Source organism: Eretmochelys imbricata, chromosome 14 (assembly GCF_965152235.1).
Source record: "Eretmochelys imbricata isolate rEreImb1 chromosome 14, rEreImb1.hap1, whole genome shotgun sequence".
Classification (NCBI taxonomy): Eukaryota; Metazoa; Chordata; order Testudines; family Cheloniidae; genus Eretmochelys; species Eretmochelys imbricata.
Window position 1 is genome coordinate 48,577,405 of NC_135585.1, and position 21,085 is coordinate 48,598,489.

Below are 21,085 nucleotides of genomic sequence, written 5' to 3' on the forward strand. Positions count from 1 at the left end.
CGGCCTGCCTGAGCGCCCGGTGGGGGAGGCTGCTCCCAGCCCATCCCCTACCTTCCCCGCTCTCCCGGAGCCTCAGCGCACTGTGTGGGCAGCGCTCTGAGGGGTGGGGCTGCGTGCTCCTCCGGGAGAGTGGTGCAGCGTGTCTGGCTCCTGCCGGGCCACCAGCAGCGTGGTAAGGGGGCCGGGGCCGGAGGGTTGGATAAGGGGCAGGGAGTCCCAGGGGGGAGTAAGGGGACGGAGGCTGTTGGGGGGGGGCGGTCAGGGGATGGGGTACATGGGGGGGATTGGATAGGTGTGGGAGTCCCGGGGGCCTGTCAGGGGGCAGGGGTGTGGATAGGGGTTAGGGCAGTCAGGGGACAGGGAGAATGGGGGATTGGGAAGGGGGTGGGGTTCTGGGGGGGTGGTTTGGGGCAGGGGCCCCTGGAGGGGGCAGTCAGGGGGTTTAGATAGGGGATGAGGTCCTGGGGGGTGGTTAGGGGTGGGTGGGGGGTCTCTGGAGGGGGCGGTCAGGGGACAAGAAGCAGGAGGGATTGGATGGATCAGGGATACTGAGGGGGGCAGTCAGAAGGCAGGAAGTGGGAGGGGGTCAGATGGAGGCGGGTCCAGGTTGTTTGGGGAGGCACAGCCTTCCCTGACGCAGCCCTCCATACAAGTTTTCAACCCCGATGTGGTCCTCGGGCCAAAAAGTTTGCCCACCCCTGGTCTAAGCACTTATCGGACCTCTCTTCAGTGTGGATTGTCTGATGTTTAACAAAGTCTGACCTCTGTATGAAACTTTTTCCACAGTCTAAGCACTTACGGAGTCTCCCTCTTTTGAGGACTGCCTGATCATTAAGAAGCCTTGACCACGGTATGAAAGTTTCTCCATAGTCTGAGCACTTATGGGGTCTCCTGTGTGGATTCTCTGATCTAAAACATGAGCTGAGCTCCTTATAAAACTTTACCCACAGCCTAAGCTCTTAAGGGATCTCTCTTCTCTGTGGATTAGCTGATGTTTAACAAGGTCTGACCTATGTAGGAAACTTTTTCCAGTCTGAGCACTGATGCAGTCTCTCTCCTGTGTGGATCTTCTGAGTGTTATAAGATTCGATCTTTGTGTGAAACTTTTCACATGGTCCAAACACTTATAGGGTCTCTCTCCTGTGTGAATTGCCTAATTTGAAACAAGTTCTGACCTCCATTTAAAAGGTCTTTCACAGGCTAAGCTGTTATGGGGTCACTCCTCTGTGTGAATTCTCTGATGTAAAACAAGGGATGACATCTATTTGAAACATTTTTCCATAGTCTAAGCACTTACGGGGTTCTCTCGTGTGTGTGGATAGCCTGATCTTTAGAAGGGCTAATCTGTTTCTGAAACCTTTCCAAGAGTCTTATGGTCTCCCTCTTGTATGGATTGCTTGATGTTTAACAAGGTGGGACCTATGTATGAAACTTTCCCCACAGTCTAAGCACTTTGGGGGCTCTCTCTGGTGTGGATTGCCTGATGTGTAAGAAGGTTTGACCTCCGTATGAAACTTTTCCCACAGTCCAAGCACTTATGAGGTCTCTCTCCAGTGTGGATTGCCTGATGTTTAACAAGGTCAGACCTCCATATGAAACTTTTTCCACAGATTAAGCACTTATGGGCTCTCTCCCCAGTGTGGATTGCCTGGTGTCTAACAAGGCGGGACCTCTCTATGTAACTTTTTTCACAGATTAAACATTTAAGGGGTCTCTCTCCAGCGTGGATTGCCTGATGGTCAAGTACGGTTGACAGCATTATGAAACTTTTTCCACAGTCTAAGCACTTATGGGCTCTCTCCCAGTGTGGATTGCCTGGTGTCTAACAAGGTGGGACCTCTGTATGAAACTTTTCCCACAGTCTAAGCACTGATGAGGTCTCTCTCCAGTGTGGATTGCCTGATGTTTAACAAGGTGGGACCTCTGTATGAAACTTTTCCCACAGTCTAAGCACTGATGAGGTCTCTCTCCTGTGTGGATTGCCTGATGTCTAACAAGGCAGGATCTCTGTATGAAACTTTTCCCACAGTCTAAGCACTTATGAGGTCTCTCTCCTGTGTGGATTGCCTGATGTTTAAGAAGGTCTGACCTCCGTATAAAACTTTTCCCACAGTCCAAACATTTATGGGATTTCTTTCCTGTGTGGATTAGCTGATGTTTTGCGAGGACTGAACTCTGTATGAAACTTTTTCCACAATCTAAGCATTTATGAGGTCTCTCTCCAGTGTGGACTGCTTGATGTTTAACAAGATCTGACCTCCGTATGAAACTTTTTCCACAGATTAAGCATTTTTGGGCTCTCTCTCCAGTGTGGATTGCCTGATGATCAAGTAGGGTTGATCGCTGTATAAAACTTTTTCCACAATCTAAGCACTTATGAGGTCTCTCTCCAGTGTGGACTGCTTGATGTTTAACAAGGTCTGACCTCCGTATGAAACTTTTCCCACAGTCTAAGCACTTATGAGGTCTCTCTCCAGTGTGGACTGCTTGATGTATAACAAGGTCTGACCTCCGTGTGAAACTTCTCCCACAGTCTAAGCACTTATAGGGTCTCTCTCCTTTGTGGATTGCCTGATGTCTAACAAGGTGTGACCTCCGTATGAAACTTTTTCCACAATCTAAGCACTTATGAGGTCTCTCTCCAGTGTGGACTGCTTGATGTTTAACAAGGTCTGACCTCCGTGTGAAACTTCTCCCACAGTCTAAGCACTTATGGGGTCTCTCTCCGGTGTGGATTGCCTGATGTATAAGAAGGTTTGACCTCCGTATGAAACTTTTCCCACAGTCTAAGCACTTGTGGGGTCTCTTTCCTGTGTGGATTCGATGATGTAAAACAAGTTGTGACCTCCATATGAAACTTTTTCCACAGTTTAAGCACTTATGGGGTCTTCCCACAAAGGTGCCCTGTGATTCCCTGTACCCAGGAATCTCCTGCTGTTGATTCCCCTCCTCGTTTTCACTCACTCTCTCATCACCTGCTGGGACAGAGAGACAATCCAGACAGGAGTCATTTTGCTAGGGAAAAATTAAGAGGAATAGCACCGAGGGAAAACCCAACATAGTAAAGCTGCACAGATGGAGCAATTGGATTCTGCCTCCAAATCCCACCCAAACTTTCACAGAGAAGGAACGTTGGGAAGGAAACACCTGCAAGTAACAGGACACGTGGGAAACAATGTCAGTGATAGCTCCTGACTGCAGCCCTGCCCTGGGTGAGATGAGGAAGGAACTGAGGGAACTTACTGATACCACATTTCTGGGATTCTCAATTTTTTCCTTCATTCCCCAGATGGTTTCTGTGTCAGTCCTCACCTGTGTGGGTGACTCTCGGGATCTCTCTTTCCTCACCGGCCTGGAGATCGGGCACCCACGGCTCTTCCCCTCGTTCCAGTTGGGCGATCAGGTCAGGTTTGGGAAGGGGGAATCCCTGTACAGGTGGTCAATTCAGATCAGAGGAGGGTATGGAGGACTGAGAGAGCGTCTGTCAGAAAGGACATTCCGTGGGTGGCACCTGTCCCCGTGCTGTGCTGGGAGAACGTGGAATCCAAAGGGACGGGAACGAGGTCACTGAGCCCCCTCGGGGGAGGCAGATGTCTGGGGAGGTGAGGGGAATTGTGATGCACACCCAGCTCTCGTGTTAAACCCCTGCCTATTTCTAAACCTGCGAAGCCCAGAGCCCTCCACATGACTGGAGCTGTTCCCAAGGAGGAGAGAGAAGAGGGATTCTGTGAGTGACCGAGAAACAACACAGACAGGACAATACAAGAGTTCCTCACCTTGCAAGCTACGGGGCTCTGGTGGGGATGATTTAGTATGTGCCTTAGGTTATGACACCCTGGTCTCATTGGAGTGTGATGAGGGAAGAACCTCAGCGGTGCCAGACACACAAACCCTCCCCGCACCCCGCAGCTTCCAATAACCAAGGAGCCACGAATCCCTTACCCAGCGAGGTCACTGTCTCGTAATTCTCCCGCATGACGTCCCTGTAGAGGGCTCTCTGAGCGGGATCCAGCAGAGCCCCCTGCCCCTGGGTGAAATACACAGCCACCTCCTCGAAGGTCACCAGCATCTGGAACAAGAGTTGCCCACTAAGCATCTGCTGCCCCAGCCACAATCCCACTAGTTACGGGGGAGAAGGGTGAGAGAAGCAGATTCCTCCCCCCACCCTGCTCAGAGCAGCCAGGAGGCTCCAGGGGGTGGGGAGAAGGTGAGAACTTCTTATCCCCACCCTCCAGCAGATGGAGCAGGGCAGGCTCTTCACATTTCCCACATACCTGCCAGCAACAGGCTGAGATGGGAGGCAGAGCTCTGAGCCGGAGCTGGGGACAGGGACAGGAATCCCGACAGCTTCCCTTTGAATTTCACAGCAGCCTCTGGCCAGTGGGTCAGGCTCCAGCACTGGGAGTCTGGTCCATTTTCCCAGCCCTGCCCAGGGGGGCTGTTCCCTGTTTCAGAAATGGGGGAATGTTTCCCCCTTCCCCCCTACCCACCAGTGGGCCTGTTCAGAGAATCAGGCCCAGGTCGATCATGTTCCAGCAAGTTTATCACACCCCGTCCCACCCCGGGTGATTAACCCCTCTACGATGCCCCTCCCCCACCACCAAAAGCTCCCTGAAAATCCCCTACCTCAGCTGGCTCCATCACAGCCATTTCCCTGCCCTGTCCCCTGCAAGATGGGACAATCTGGAGCGAAACGTGGACGCGATTCCTCAGCCTGTCGGAGGAGCAGGGAGATTGGGCAGGTTTCATAAGGGGCTGGAGTCCATGTCACTCCCCGATTCCCCCCAGGCTCTCTCCCTGCAGACAGACGCTCTGATTCTATGACTGCCATGCTGGGAACAAACCCAGTTAGTTCATTACCTCCCCGGCCACACCACCAGCCTCACCCTCCCTCCCCCCCTGCTTAGAACTAACCCACCACGTCCCTTCTAAACCTCCCCAGAGCAGCATCTCTGAGCCAAACGCTGGAAAAAGAGCAGAATCAAAGGAGTCACTTCAGGGTACTGCCCCACAGTGTATTGTGACCCCCTCTAGCTCTCCCCCGTCTCCCTAAGTGGTGCGGTGCTCAGCAGAGTGAGCAACTGGCTTTTCCTCTCTCAGCTCCTGCCCTTGTTCCCAGGAGAGCTGACTGCCGCGGGGGTGCAGGGAATGAATCTGGGCAGAGCTGGGAACCTCCCTCCCCACTTCCTGCTCCTGCTGCCCCTTCAAGTCTCTCCACTCTCCCTTTTTGTCTTCTTCCCTCGCTCTGGGAGAACTGGCGGCTGCCCCATTGTCTTGGGTCTCTCCATCATCTGCAGGCTCAGGTTCAGGGGCTGGTATGGTCAAAGTGGTTCCAGCCACTGGAGAAAGTGCCCCTGGGCTGGTCTCAGAGGGGTTGATGAAGCGGGATTGTTCTTAATGTTTTCTCTGAATACTGTGTGTGTGCCTCAGTTTCCCCATGTGTTACACAAGTACCAAGCTGGTGGGATACAGGGGTGTGATCATTGCAGAGACCTCTAGAGGGCAGGCGTGATGGCAGAGTGGCTGCTGGGCATAGAGAATGGCCAAAATTCTCTATCCTGGCAAGTGATGGCCAGAGCTCATCCTCTGCAAGGAGCCAGCCGAAGATGTTGGAGAACAAAGAGAGAGGGGGAGGCCAGGTGACCTGTTTTCCTGGGAAAGAGAGAAAGCATGGGGGAGGGGCAGCTGGGTGTCAGTGAGGATGGGGGGCTGGAAGCGGCTCAGTCTCCTGGTTTGGGACTCAGCGGGGAGAGCCCAGGACTCAAGACTCTGGATTCCCCCCAAGCCAGACGTTGCCGAACGCTCTTGATTTCTGTGCTAACAAGCTCTGTTCTGTGCCGCCTTCCCAGCGACCAATAAACCCTTCTGTTTTCCAAGCTGGCTGAGAGTCACAGTTGACTGCGGAGGTGGGGTGCACGGCCCCTGTGAGGAGCATGTCAGGCTTCTCCTTCGGCTGCCCCTGGGGTTCAGACTGGGGCTATGCGCCCTCCATGGGCTCTGGGGCTGGAGAGGCTGGGGCCACATGCTCAGTGGGGGGGATGTTGGGGGTGCTCAGGGGTTAGGGTCCTGTCCCTACAATGCGAGGAGGGCTCACCCCCCACCAGCTGTACCCATTGTTATCCCCAGCTCCTAGTCCCAGGCAGGGGGCCTGAAACAATCTGTACGGAGGGGGAAGCACTGAGAGCCATTGAACCAAACCGTAAAGCCTGGATAGGATGGAAACCCCTTCAAGCCAGGGGGTGCGGCAGGGCCCCGCTAGCCTAGATCCAGAGCCTGTGCTGCCCCCCCCCCACCCACCCTGACTGTGCCCCTGGGCCCCGCTCCTTCCCTGGCCCAGGATGGGGCACCCACCCTGCATCCAGTTTGGCCCCGGCCCACCTTCTGCCCCTCCCTATTTGCCCCCCTCACAACTCCCTGAGCTGCAGCCTCCGTCCGCACCAACCCGGCCGGGGCAGGGAAACAAAGCAGCAAGTGGGGGGAGCGGGGGGTAACGTGATCCTGCCCCCGCCCCGCACACGCCGGGAGCTGCGGCAGCTTTCCCGGGCCCGGGGCAGGGAATCGCAGCCGGCTCCGCGGGGAGCAGCCCGGGGCCAAACCCTCCCCCTGCAGCCCGGGGGTGACGGGTCTCTCTTACCTTCCCTCCGAGCGGGGCCCCCCGGGGCAGGGGCCGGGCCGGGGCCCTGGCCGGGCTGGGGGCTCTGCCCTGGGAGAGGCTCCCGGGGAGCAGCGGCCAGGGCCCGGCTGGAGGTTCCCCTCTCCCGGCTGCAGCCCGGGCTCCGGGCTCCCAGCACCAGCCGCCGGGGCTCGGGGATCTCGCCGGGAGCCAGAGTCCCCGCAGCGGCTGCGAGTCACTTCCTGGGCCGGGCTGAGCCCCGCGATCCTCCCCCCAGAGCCGCCCCCCAGCCGCTCCTGGGTCCTAGCGATCAACCCACGGCGCTTCAGCATTTCTGTGCCCCGCTTCTGTTACACTCACAGGCTCTAAGGTCAGAAGGGCCCCTCATGAGCATCGAGCCCAGGGGTTCTCACGGCCACATTTTTGGTGGCCTCAGAGTGTGGCCAGCTCTGACACTTTTCCCTAAAATATTGAATGAACTTTAGGGGAAGCCAGTAAACATGCAGGGAGGTAAGCGGGGAAATGGTCCCATTACTGTGGGGAACTTTCCTGACTTTACCCCCCACTGCTGTGGAATCAAACAGCAGAAGGATCTGAGTCCTCGCTCCCTCTTCCCTCACCCAGAGCCTGCCTCACCTTGAGGGCTCCCCTTCCACTCTCTTGTGTGGTAAAGTCCTTATAACCCCGACAAGGCTGGGCCCAGGCTTCCTGGGGGGCTTGGCCCCCAACCTTGGTGTGACCACGCAGGACACGCGCTGGAGCGTGCCCACTCCAGGGAACTTTCTCTGCTCTGGACGCTTCCCTGACCTCCTCCCTGACCATTGTCTATACTCCAGAACAAATGCAATTTACTAAACAGCAACTAATTAAAAAAATAATCAGGAAACAATGAGAAAGGCGAAAGGAAAACACTTAGCCCCACTCTGTGGGCACGGGGGCAGTTCACAGTCCATCCCTCCCACGTCCCAGGCCTCCTGCCCAGGCCCTGGCTGTGCTGCAGGGATGCCGCAGGTCAGACATGTGCTCTGGCAGTGGCCACACGCCCTCAGGCTCTAGGTGACAGGACCTTTTTCCCGGTGTCCCCGGAAAGGTGCAAATCCAGAGGACAAATAAAAAGCCCCCACACTTGGTAATCTCTGTAACTGATTGGGGGGAGGGGAGCAGGGGGTTGGACTCATGATCTTTGAGCACTTCTGGCTGCTGACCTAGTTCTGTCCCTGCCCTCCCGCTGGGTTCCACGGGACGGAGGCCTTGATCTGGTGTTATACCAATAAAATAAAAACCAACAGGATCTTATTAAAGGGAAAAAGGCAAAATACCACATTTATTGGGAATACAGAAAGAATCATAGTAAGCAGTTAGTTATAGCTATAACATTCCATTCCATTCTCATATTTATTCACACATTCATTCATACAAACACACACACACACAGGTTCTGCAAGGTTGTTATCATAGTTACCAGCCTTAGAGTTGCTCATGCCAAGCCACTGGCCAGGTGGCCTGGACATGAGGAGGGAGCAGGGCCTTGTCAGATGCTCATCTGATGCTCCTGGAAGTTGGTTTGCAGAATCAGACCCCAAAGTTCTCACTTTTTAGAGTCTATATTTATAGGAATTTCTTCCTATGCCAGTCTATTGGAATTGCTTCATCATGCTGTTGCTGAATCAATCAGCAGATAGCACATTCCTGACGGCTCTGTGCTGCTAGATGTTATCTTGTTCTTTGGTTCTCCCATTCTTGAGGCTGTTGGGTGGATTCCAGTCTGCCCTCCGGGGGTCCTCTGGTTATTTCCACTTGACGCCTTCTTCAGCCGATGGACACTGGATTCTTAGGCTGGCACCACCCTGATCATTCAGTTATTATCCACACCAAGCATCCATCCACATACATCCTCTATCTCTATTTTAATCACAATTGTTAATACAACAAAAGGGCGGGGAGTCTCTGGGTGCTGTTTCTGTTGTTACAGAGTATTGCTTTGAGTCTCTCTCTCTGTGAATTGCTTTGAGAACAGACTCTGTCTTAGAATGTACTAACGCAATTAGCAGCTTCCAAGTTTCACGCATAGAGGGAGAGAAACAGTACCAAAAACCAAGAGACCTCTTAATTAGTAATACCCTGGAATTTAAACTATGGGGAATCAAACTCATTTGTGATTTTAATACAGAACTTCTTTAATATGATCCAACACTGGAACACCGCCGGGGGGCAGGGGAAATGCCAGTACGATGGGGATGACTTCATCAGCTTCCACGTCCAGCTTTGGGTCTCTTATCCCTGTCTGTGTCCCATCTCCCACCCTCCCGGAGCCATGGCCCGGCTCCCGGCCCCACCTCGAGGGGGTAGAAGGGCACAGAGAGGGATAAGGGGGAGGCAGTGTAGCTCTAAAAATCGCTCCACTGGGCCCAGAGCAATTCCAGCCTCTCCACCTGTGCTTTGCCGGGATAAACCCGTCATGATGGCAGCCGGGATGCTGGGCAGATGCCCATGTTGTGAACTCCTTAACAGGTTACCAGTAGAATTGTAATAGGTGAAAGGGTTACTTTTTACATGCTATTTTCATCCCTAGTCTGGACACCTGCCTTGCAGCTTCTGAGCCCTCAGGCAGAAGCCTCCACAAACCCCCAAAGCTTCCCTGACTATTTGGAATGATTTTAGAGTACGGGTGTGGTGCCCCGCCCCCGAATCCCATTGAGGTGGGGCCAGAAGCAGGGCCACGGCTTCAGGAGGGGGGCGTCGGGATGCAGACAGGGGTAAGGGGCCTGAGGCTGAATGTGGAAGATGATGAAGTTATCCCCGTCATACTGGCATTTCCCCCACCCCTCGTGGGTGTCCCAGTCCATGGCCTGCACCCCATGGAACCCTGGGGGGCAGGGACAGAACTTGGTCAGCAGCCAGAAGTGCTGAAAGATCACGAGTCTGCCCCACTTCCCCCCCCCCATCAGTTTACAGAGATTACCAAGTGGGGGGGGCTTTTTATTTGTCCTCTGGTTTGCACCTTTCCGGGGACACTGGGAAGAAAAGTCCTGTCACCGAGAGCCTGAGGGCGTGTGGCCACCACCAGAGCACCTGTCTGACCCGCAGCATCCCTGCAGCACAGCCAGGGCCTGGGCTGGAGGCCTGGGACGTGGGAGGGACAGACTGTGAACTGTCCGGGCATCCCAGAGATGCTGTTTGTGCTTCCCCAGAGCCCATAGAGTGGGGCTAAGTGTTTTCCTTTCACCTTTCTCATTGCTTCCTGATTGTTTTAAATTACTTGCTGGTTAGTAAATTGCACTTGTTCTGGGGCATAAACAATGGTCAGGGAAGAGATCAGGGAAGCATCCAGAGCGGAGAAAGTACCCAGAGTGGGTTTGCTCTAACCTGTGTCCTGAGTGGTCATAACCAGGTCAGGGGGCCGAGCCCTTCAGGAAGCCTGGGCCCTGCCTGGTCGGGGTTATAAGGACTTTGCCACACAGGAGAGTGGAAGGGGAGTGTCATAAATATAAAGGGAAGGGTAAACACCTTTAAAATCCCTCCTGGCCAGAGGAAAAACCCTTTCACCTGTAAAGGGTTAAGAAGCTAGGATAACCTCGCTGGCACCTGACCACAATGACCAATGAGGAGACAAGATACTTTCAAAGCTGGAGGGGGGGAGAAACAAAGTTTCTCTCTGTCTGTGTGTTGCTTTTGCCCAGACCAGAGCAGAAATGCAAGTCAGATCTCCTGTAAAGAGTTAATAAGCAATCTAGTTAGATATGCCTTAGATTGTGTTTTGTTTAAATGGCTGATAAAATAAGTTGTGCTGAATGGAACGTATACTCCTGTTTTTGCGTCTTTTTGTAACTTAAGGTTTTGCCTAAAGGGATTCTCTATGTTTTGAATCTGATTACCCTGTAAGGTATTTACCATCCTGATTTTACAGAGGTGATTCTTTTACTTTTTTTCTTCAATTAAAATTCTTCTTTTAAGAACCTGATTGCTTTTTCATTGTTCTTAAGATCCAAGGGTTTGGGTCTGTGGTCACCTATGCAAATTGGTGAGGATTTTTATCAAGCCTTCCCCAGGAAAGGGAGCATAGGGCTTGGAAGGATTGGGGGGAAAGACGTTTCCAAGCGGGCTCTTTCCCGGTTATATATTTGTTAAATGCTTAGTGGTGGCAGCAATAAAGTCCAAGGGCAAAAGGTAAAATAGTTTGTACTTTGGGGAAGTTTTAACCTCAGCTGGTAAAAATAAGCTTAGGGGGTTTTTCATGCAGGTCCCCACATCTGTACCCTAGAGTTCAGAGTGGGGAAGGAACCTTGATAGGAGCCCTCAAGGTGAGGCAGGCTCTGGGTGAAGGGAGTGGGAGCGAGGACTCAGATCCTTCTGCTATTCGATTCCACCCAGGAGGTGTTTAAGTTAGGAAAGTTCCCCACAATAGCGGGACCATTTCCCCACTTACCTCTGCGCATGTTTAGTGGTTTCCCCTAAAGTTCATTCAGTATTTTAGAAAAATGTGTCACCCATTCCCCACACTAGATGGAAGACGGTCCCTCCCTTCTGTCCTCAGTACAACTGCTGAAGCCACTGCCCTTCACCCTGCCCTTATTAGCAGTAAAAATCTGCTGACTGCTATTTACAGGGGTTAAAAAGGGGCAAAGGGGGCAAAATGGAGCAGGGGGGTGGCCAGGGTCTGAGCAGGGGGTGGAAATTGACTGATGGGGGGTCAAGCAGCTGGAGGCAGCATTAGGAGAGGGGCTAAAAGGCAAAATCAGGGCTGGGGGGGTGGAGCAGGAGTTAAGCTTGGGGTGAGGTGCTGGCAGAGGGTGACAGAGGGCAAAACCCGGCACAGACGGGGGCACGGGGAGTAACAGTTACCCCAGTGGGACTGAGACACCAGTGCTTGCAAAAATGGTGGGGGGCAAAGGGGCTTTTTAATTTCCCCTCCCACAGACAGCACCTCTCAGCATGGGCTTCCCAGGGCTGGGTTCTTAAAGGCACAGGCATCCCAATGCCTAGTCAGTGCCGCTCCTCTTGGTCTGATCTAACCCACTGAGGCTACATCTACACGAGAAAGTTCAAAGCGCTGCCGTGGGTGCCAGTGCTCCTGGTAATCCACCTCGACGAGGGGATTAGCTCCGAGCACCGGGAGCCGAGCCTGTCCACACGAGCGCTTTAAAGAGCTCACACTTGCTGCGCTCAGGGGGGTGATTTTCACCCTCCTGAGCCAGCAAGTTAGAGCACTTTAATTTGTCAGTGTAAATAATCCCTGAGACTTAATTCAGTGAAACATTTTACATATATCCCCTCAGAAACAAAGAATCCCTTATCACTGTATCTGATTGCATAGAGTCTCCTCGCAGTTGTCTTGTCTGTTGCTGGGATTCCCTGAATTCCCTGAATTTTTAAATTTAATTTTTTTTCTTCTCAGTTTAGAGCTCACTGAATTTCTGGCCTAGTGTCAAAACTTTTGGAGTCCAGCCACCAATGGGGATTGCATTGTTGCAACTGTTATTTTGCCTCTCAGTCTAGCCCTGAGTGTTTTTCCTCATGCCACTGTGTACAACTTGATTCTCAAATATTGAATAAAGACAGTATATTAGCTCATATAATGTCTTTCTCCATGGAAAAAAATCTATTGTAATGACTGCCATCATGGGTCAGACCAATAGTCCGCCTAATCTAGTATCCTGTCTTGTGAGAGTGATAGTGATGTGCCCCATGAGGGTTAATGTGTATACAGGGCCTTGTACCGTACAGGGCCTTGTACCATCCAGAAACATATGCAGCTGCGATAGGTCCTACTTTGCTAAAAGAGGCCATCTGATGTAGGATTCATACAAGGTTTATGCGCTTGGCAACATTCAGGGCACACCTGGATTGTTGTGCTGGACCTGTGCACACACAGCTCCTTTCAAGGGCATCAACCTTGGAATCTCGCCCAGATGACATGAACCGTGGGAAGCCTCCCAGGACTGGGCTCAAGGCCCGAGAGCAAGGAATGCGGTAGATAGAAACTGGTAAATAAGAATGTTAAACAAAGCCAGTGTATTCCTTTTATCTGTTGGAGAATGTAATGCGCGGGGGGAGAGAAAGAATAAAGGGGAAGGTGAAACGCTGACAGGCAGAAGCCCGTTAGCAGACCAGCCGCTTGCTTGCTAAAAGCTCTGTGCTGTCTTGTCATTGAACCGCCACAACTGGCGCCCAACGTGGGGCCCTCAGCACTCACCTCGCCCGGCAAGGGTTTCAGACGCGTCACTCATCCGCTTCGCGGATCCCGGTGAGTATTTTTCGTTGTGGTAGGCATGGGAAGCTCCCTCTCTGCTTTGCAAGTGCAACACCGCAGTGAGCTACAGCATTTGCTGCGTAAGGCGCAGCATGACTGCCCCACTCGAGAACTCACTCTCCTGCTACAGGAGGTGAGTGCCCAATGCCCGTGGTACCCTGAAGCTGGAAGTCTTAAGCTAGCGGACTGGGAGCGGTTGGGCCAGACATTGCACAAAGAGCCTCGGGCGCCTGTGCAGGCTCTACATGCCTGGCATCTCTGCCGCGACGCGATACAGCGTGTCGCCTCGGACAGGCCCTCCCTCGCGAGGCTGGTGCTCTCGCCACGCCCGTCCGCTCCTGCAGCCATCCCCCCTCCTGGCAATGCGACACAGCGTGTCGCCTCGGAAAGGCCCACTCCCGCACCAACAGAGGGGCTGCCGATCCCGCCACCCCGTCCGCTCCTGCAGCCATCCCTCCCCCTGCTTCGCCCCCAGTGCCTCTATTACCACCGCCTCCCTGGCCTTCCCCACCGGAGCCGGTGTGTGATCACCCTCCCCCCGTGGGGACCCATGCGGCTTTCGCTGGTGCAACAAATGGTTCACGCAGCGAAGACTCGCTCAGATCTTACAGCAGAGGAGCTGGCTGATCTGGTCTCAGTTCGTCCGGTGACCTGGCAGGATGATGGCCAGAGCAACCAGGTTGCAAACTGGGTCAGTTTGCCCTATTCGGTGGTCAGAGACGTAAAGAAAGCGATTCGCGAGTTCGGCCTCACTAGCACGTATGTAAGTGGTCTCATTGAAGGGCTAGGTACTGGGTACACCCTGATCCCTGAAGATTGGAAGGCACTGTTGCGCATGATGCTGACGCCCAGTCAGTATGTTATTTGGCTTAGTGAGTATTGGCAGATGGCGGAACGCCAAGCCCAGGTATATAGAGAGCAAGGTGTCATTTATGAGCATTTGGCAGAGGAGGGCCTGTTTGCTACTGTTCAGATGCAGTCTCAACTCCCTCAGGCCGTCTTCCCCATTATTCCTACCTGTGCCCAGCATGCTTTCCGGAAGGTCCCGGATTCAGGCAAGCCTACCAAAAGCTTTGCCAGTATCCGTCAGGGTGCATCAGAGTCCTTTACGGATTTTACCAACAGATTGCAGGAGGCTATCCTCCAACAGGTGGATAACCCTGCGGCAGCTCAGGAGATCCTGTTAAAAATGGCGGTTGAAAATGCGAACGAGGATTGCCGCCGTGCTCTCCAGGTGGCACAAGCCGCTGGTGTTCTAGAGCTGTCGGACATGCTGCGGGCGTGCCAAAACATCGGCACACAAGCACATAAAGCTGGGGTTATGGCCGCCGCCCTGCGGAAAAGCGGGAAGGAGGGGAAGCGTTGTTACCGCTGTGGTAAGGAGGGTCACTTTCAGCGGGAGTGCCGCTCATCGACAGCGCCTGCCCACCCCTCAAAGAAGTGCCCCAAGTGTCGGAAGGGCTATCACTGGGCTAATCAGTGTCGTAGCGGGTCGGGAAACCGCATGACGGGTTCCCCCCGAACCCAGGGCCAAACAGGGGTGTTTCCCACTCAGACAACTGTTCCTCTGCTTTAAAACCCATAGACTCCATGAAGGCGGCGACTGCCGGAAGTGCAGGGCTTGATTTGATTATGCAGGAGGACGCTGATTTTCAGTTGCCGGGGGAGGTTTGTGCCATACCTACCCAGGTGACGGGACCTCTCCCTGCCGGATTTGTGGGTCTTGTTCTCCCTTGCTCACACACTGGGAAACAGGGCTTTTTTGTCATCCCAGGGGTCATTGATGGCGATTACAACAGCGTTATTAAGGTTCAGGTGTGGACCCATCTTCCGCAGTCGCTCCCGCATGGACGGTCAATTGCGCAATTGATTTTAGTCCCCTATCAGGTGCCAGCTGCAGAGGATCGAGCCTGGGGCGGAGGCGGCTTTGGATCGACACTGGCTCAGTCGCCATCTCACAACACGTCCTCTCCACTTGTTGCTCTAACAATGTCGGTCCACCCCTCGAAACCTCAGTTAACACTTCTCTTAAATAATGTTCCTTTTACAGGGCTGGTGGACACTGGAGCTGACGTTACGGTGATTCGTGATCCGGAGTGGCCGGTCGGTTGGCCAACAGTTCCTTCTAAAGAGTTGTGGGGATCGGGGGTAGCAAACCCGGGCGCCAAAGTTTGTCCTGGGTCACGGTCTCCAAACCAGGAGGCCGTGCCCTTGCTACAATCCGCCTTTTTGTACTCCCTGTCCACCTCAATATTTGGGGCCCTGACTTACTTACAAAGCTGGACACCACCCTCGATATTAATATATAATGGCCCGAAATCCTCCCTCACCCACCTTGCCATCCGCAGTACCATTAGTATGGCAATCCTTAGAGCCCGTATGGATTGACCAGTGGCCCCTCCCCCTAGAAAAGCTGAAAGCGCTTCATTCGCTTGTACAATAATATTTGCATGCACAGCGCTTGGAGAGCTTTACTAGTCCTTGGAATTAGCTGCTGTTACTTTGGCCTTTTAACTTTTTGCTGATTGTCCCTTTAATTTGATCGTGGACACGCATTATGTTTATCAGGTAATTGATCATTTACCCCTTGCCCTCATTACCCCTCAGGTCGATGCAGACCTTCTTCGCCTGTTTTTGTCCTTACAGTATCTCCTCACCACTCGTAATTTCCCTTATTTTGTTGCTCATATTCGCAGTCATACCCCTCTGCCTGGGCTACTTACTGAAGGCAATGCGCGCGCCGATCGCGCGTTACGTGGTCAGGTAAATTCCCTTTTTTCTGACCCCATTGAAAGCCATGCCTTTTTTCATCAGTCTGCCTCTGTTTTGGCCCGGCAGTTTCATATTCCTGCTGATCATGCACGTTCTATTGTTCGTTCTTGCCCCCACCATGCCGCTGCTGCCCCTACCTTTTTTTATGCCGTTAACCCCAGAGGCACCGCAGCGAATCAGCTGTGGCAAATGGATGTTACTCACGTGCCACAATTCCGTCCCTATTCGTTTTTACATGTTTCCATTGATACCTATTCAGGATTCCTCTGGGTGACCCCACAGCGTGGGGAAGCCACTCCCAAAGTTATGCACCATTTGCTAGCCTGTTTTGCTGTTATGGGTCGCCCGAGCCAGAAAATATAGATAATGCCCCAGCCTACTGCTCCACAGCCCTTTCCTCCTTTTGTGTCCAATGGGACGTCCATCTCACACACAGGATCCCTTATAATTCCATGGGCCAAGCCATTGTTGAACGTGCAAATCACACGCTAAAAACCTTGCTCGACAAACAATTAAAACAAGGGGAGCTGCGTCTCCGAACCTTAGGAGACATTCAGCAACAATTGCGTATCCTTTTGTTCACTTTAAATAATTTAACGCTGAACGCAGATCAGCAGACCCCCACGGATCGGCATTTTCACAAATCCGAGGTACTGGAAAGACCGCGTGTCTATTACCATCAGCTGCCCGATCCGCAATGGTTGGGCCCAGTGCCTCTAATTACTTGGGGTTGGGGATATGCTGCTGTGTCTCTCCCTGCAGGACCGTTGTGGGTTCCGGTCCGGTGTGTGCGACCGGCACTGAAACAGCATGGCGTGGCACCAGAGGCTGTCGAACCCCATACCGGAGTTTTAGCTGACCTCGGAGTAGAATGCGGTGCCTCCTGGGTCGACAACGGCAGGACGGAAACGGAGGAGGCGTAGCGTCCCAAGCCAGCCCGTGACATGGGGAGCAGTAAAAGCATTGGTCGCCGCGGCTCAACGAAGACTGGCAGCAAAGCAACAGCCAGAGACTTCTGAGACTTTGTTTGTGGCAATTCTTGCCCAAATTACTGCTAATTCTGTATTGATTGTATGCCTTTTGTGCCTGCTATTTCCTGTAGGGGTTGGCTCGGGAGCGCTTTCTCCGTTACGAGCCCGAATGACATATAACCTATGGGAAAGATTGGCTACAATAGAAAATGTTACCCACTTTTGTTTATTTGATTTTGTAGCAGCTGAAGAATTGTTAGGTATGTGCCTTATTCCAGTATGTCATCACCCTGAGGAAATCGGAAATGAGATGATGCTCGCTGCTTACGCGAACCTCTCTTCCCAGTACTCTAGCATGGCTAATTGGGGCCCGGCCAATTACACTTTACCTTCTTAAGCTCATTTTTTGCTGTTGCTGTGTGCAATGTATCTCCTTTTTGTTAAGGCTTTGTCGAGAACCGCCCTGGCAGGCTCCACGAGTTATGACCTCGTCTGTCCGGCAGTTAATTGGCTTGCAAAAGCAAATTGATGGCTACCATGAGATGGCCGAGCACAAATAAACAAAAAAGGAGGGGATGTAGGATTCATACAAGGTTTATGCGCTTGGCAACATTCAGGGCACACCTGGATTGTTGTGCTGGACCTGTGCACACACAGCGCCTTTCAAGGGCATCAACCTTGGAATCTCGCCCAGATGACATGAACCGTGGGAAGCCTCCCAGGACTGGGCTCAAGGCCCGAGAGCAAGGAATGCGGTAGATAGAAACTGGTAAATAAGAATGTTGAACAAAGCCAGTGTATTCCTTTTATCTGTTGGAGAATGTAATGCGCGGGGGGAGAGAAAGAATAAAGGGGAAGGTGGAAAGCTGACAGGCAGAAGCCCATTAGCAGACCAGCCGCTTGCTTGCTAAAAGCTCTGTGCTGTCTTGTCATTGAACCGCCACAATCTGATGTAGCTAATTCCTACAGAGAGCAGTTTCTCACACCACAGGTACGTGAGACTGCTATCTGTAGGAAGTAACTTCATCAGATTGCAGTGTTACAGATAGCACATCCCTGCAGATTGCAATTTCTGACCCGTATATGGGTGTGAAAATGCTATCTGTAGGACCAGGCTACCTGCAGCAGCAACAGGTCCTACGATGCTAACAAAGGCCATCTGATGTAGCTAATTGCTGCAGAGAGCAGTCTCACCTACCTACAGTGTTGAGAAACTGCTATCTGGAGGAATTAGCTTCATCAGATTGCAGTGTTGCAGGTCTCCCATGACCTTCTCATAAACAAACTATGGAAATGCCACCTAGATGGAGCTAAAATAAGATGGGTGCAAGTGACTCAGAGGCTGAAAGGGCTGAGTCAGGTTGAAAGGGCATAACCAGTGGGGTTCTGCAGGGATCAGTTCTGGATAAGCTTCTATTCAAAATCTGAATGAATGATTGAGATAATGGCATAGAGAGTACAATTATAAACTTTTGTGAATGATAACAAGCTGGAAGCATACAAAATGGGAAATGACTTCCTAGGAAGGAGTCCTGCGGAAAGGGATCGGAGGGTCATAGTGGACCACAAGCTGAATCCGAGTACTGTGGAAAGGGACCTATGCAAGAAAACAGACGGTCACTCTGGGATATCGGCTCTCCTCTGGGCTGATGAGCTCTCAGCTGGAGTAAAAATTGGAGAGAGGCCAGAGAAGAGAAAAAAAATTAAGGTTTAGCAAACATGACCTGTGCGGGAAGGAGCCTCTGTTTACAAAAGCTGTTTCTTACAATCTACACATAGAAATAACTGCTACAGGGAGCGAGAGGGAGAGGGAGAGAGCGAGCGAGCACATTTCTACGCGTAGCAATTTCACCTACACTGCAGTGGAAGAAGCTGCTGCCCGTAGGCATTTGCTACATCAGGTAGCAGTTTACTACACTAGCAGTTTCTTACCCTCCACTAGGTATCGGTAACCGCTCCCGGTAGCACATTCCTAGGCGGAGCACTTGAAAACACGACACCTGACACAGAGAGGGGAGGCGCAGCTTGACGGGTTGATCGCTAGGACCCAGGAGCGGCTGGGGGGCGGCTCTGGCGGGAGCGATCGCGGGGCTCAGGCCCGGCCGCAGGAAGTGGGTCGCAGCCGCTGCGGGGACTCTGGCTCCCGGCGAGATCCCCGAGCCCCGGCGGCTGGTGCTGGGAGCCCGGAGCCCGGGCTGCAGCCGGGAGAGGGGAACCTCCAGCCGGGCCCTGCCCGCTGCTCCCCGGGAGCCTCTCCCAGGGCAGAGCCCCCAGCCCGGCCAGGGCCCCTTCCCGGCCCGGCCCCTGCCCCGGGGGGCCCCGCTCGGAGGGAAGGTAAGAGAGACCCGCCCCCCCCCGTCACCCCCGGGCTGCAGGGGGCGGGTTTGGCCCCGGGCTGCTCCCAGCGGAGCCGGCTGCGATTCCCTGCCCCGGGCCCGGGAAAGCTGCCGCAGCTCCCGGCGTGTGCGTGGCGGGGGCAGGATCACGTTACCCCGCCTCCCCAATCTGCTGGTTTGTTTCCCTGCCCCTAGCCGGGCTGGTGTGGACGGGGGCTGCAGATCAGGGAGATGGGACGGGGGCAAATAGGGAGGGGCAGAAGGTTGGCAGGGGCTAAACTGGATGCAGGATGGGGGGCCCCAGCTGGGGGTCGGGGAGGGAGCGGGGCCCAGGGGTACAATCGGGGGGGGGGCAGCACAGGCTCTGGATCTGGGCTGGCGGGGCCCTGCTGCACCCCCTGGCTTGAAGGGGTTTCCATCCTATCCAGGCTTTACAGTTTGGTTCAATGGCTCTCAGCCCCCCTGTTATAAATATAAAGGGAAGGGAAACCACCTTTCTGTACACAGTGCTATAAAATCCCTCCTGGCCAAACGCAACATCCTGTTACCTGTGAAGGGTTCAGAAGCTCAGCTTACCTGCTGGCACCTGACCCAAAGGACCAATAAGGGGACAAGATACTTTCAAATCTTGCCGGGGGGGGGGAAGGCTTTTGTTTGTGCTCTTTGTTTACGTGGTTGTTCTCTCTTGGGACTGAGAGAGGCCAGACAGAAATCCATCTTCTCCAACCCATCCTAATCCAAGTCTCCAATTTTGCAACCAGTATAGGTAACCCAGGCAACGCAGATTCGTTTATCTTTTGTTTTATGTGAATTTTCCCTGTGTTAAGAGGGGGGTTTATTCCTGTTTTCTGTAACTTTAAGGTTTTGCCCAGAGGGGGATCCTCTGTGTTTTGAATCTGAATGCCCTGTAAAGTATTTTCCATCCTGATTTTACAGAGATGAGTTTTACCTCTCTCTCTTTTTTTTTTTAATAAAATCCTTCTTTTAAGAACCTGACTGATTTTCCCATTCTTTCAAGATCCAGGGGTTTGGGTCTTTGATGATTTTGTAACCAATTGGTTAGGATATTATTCTCAAGCCTCCCCAGGAAAGGGGGTGTGTAGGGTTTGGGGGGCTATTTTGGGGAGAAGACGTCTCCAAGTGGTCTCTTTCCCTGTTCTTTGCTTAAAACATTTGGTGGTGCCAGCATACTGTTCAAGCACAAGGCAAAGTTGGTACCTTGGGGAAGTTTTTAACCTAAGCTGGTAAGAATAAGCTTAGGTGGTTTTTCATGTGGGTTCTCACTTCTGTACCCTAGAGTTCAGAGTGGGGAAGGAACCTTGACACCCCACTGTACAGATTGTTTCAGCCCCCCTGCCTGGGACTAGGAGCTGGGAAGAAGAACGAGATACAGCTGCTGGGGGATGAATCTAGGGCTGGGGGAGGCAAGTCCCCCTCCCACTGCAGGGGCAGGACCCCAGACCCTGAGCACCCCCAACATCTCCCCCGACCTGCTGAGCATGTGGCCCCAGCCTTCCCGGTCCTGGGGCCCAGGGAGGGCACATGACCCCAGCCTGAACCCCCGGGGGCAGCCTAAGGAGAAGCCTGACATGCTCCTCACAGGGGCTGTGCACCCCACCTCCGCAGTCCGCTGTGACTCTCAGCCAGCTTGGAAAACAGAAGGGTTCATTGGTCGCTGAGAAAACCGTGTGGAACAGAGCTCGTTAGCACAGAAATCAGGAGCATTCAGCAAAGTCCATCTTGGGGGGAATCCAGAGTCCCGAGCCCTGGGCTCTCCCCGCTGAGTCCCAAATCCGGAGACTGACCCACTTCCAGCCCCGCATCCTCAGAGACCTCAGGATACAGGCTGTGTCTGTGAGTCCCAGAGCTCCTGCCCTCAGTGACACAGCCAGCTTCAAACCCCTGTTACCAGTGTCAGTGGCTGAGCTGCCTAATGAGAGCAGAGGCCCATGGCAATGGGACAGTCACCCGTTCTCCCAGGTTGAGGGAAGAAGATAAAAAAGGAGAGCGGAGAGACTTGAAGGGCAGCAGCAGCAAGAAGTGGGGAGGGAGGTTCCCAGCTCCCAGCCCTGCCCAGATCCATTCCCTGCACCCCCGGGCAGTCCGCTCTCCTGGGAACAAGAGCAGGGGCTGAGAGAGGAAA

The 21,085-nt window shown here is 53.3% G+C and overlaps 1 protein-coding gene across 1 annotated transcript; it reads right to left on the minus strand.

The window, feature by feature from the left end:
- Window positions 1-444: 444 nt before the first annotated feature.
- On the minus strand, window positions 445-4,875 carry LOC144275128 (uncharacterized). Its single transcript, XM_077834263.1, is given in 9 exon segments — window positions 445-804; window positions 1,042-1,075; window positions 1,078-1,153; window positions 1,398-1,456; window positions 1,459-1,794; window positions 1,797-2,975; window positions 3,313-3,427; window positions 3,932-4,069; window positions 4,627-4,875. Coding segments are annotated over 9 exon segments (2,208 nt in total). The 5' UTR covers window positions 4,750-4,875; the 3' UTR covers window positions 445-656.
- Window positions 4,876-21,085: the final 16,210 nt, after the last annotated feature.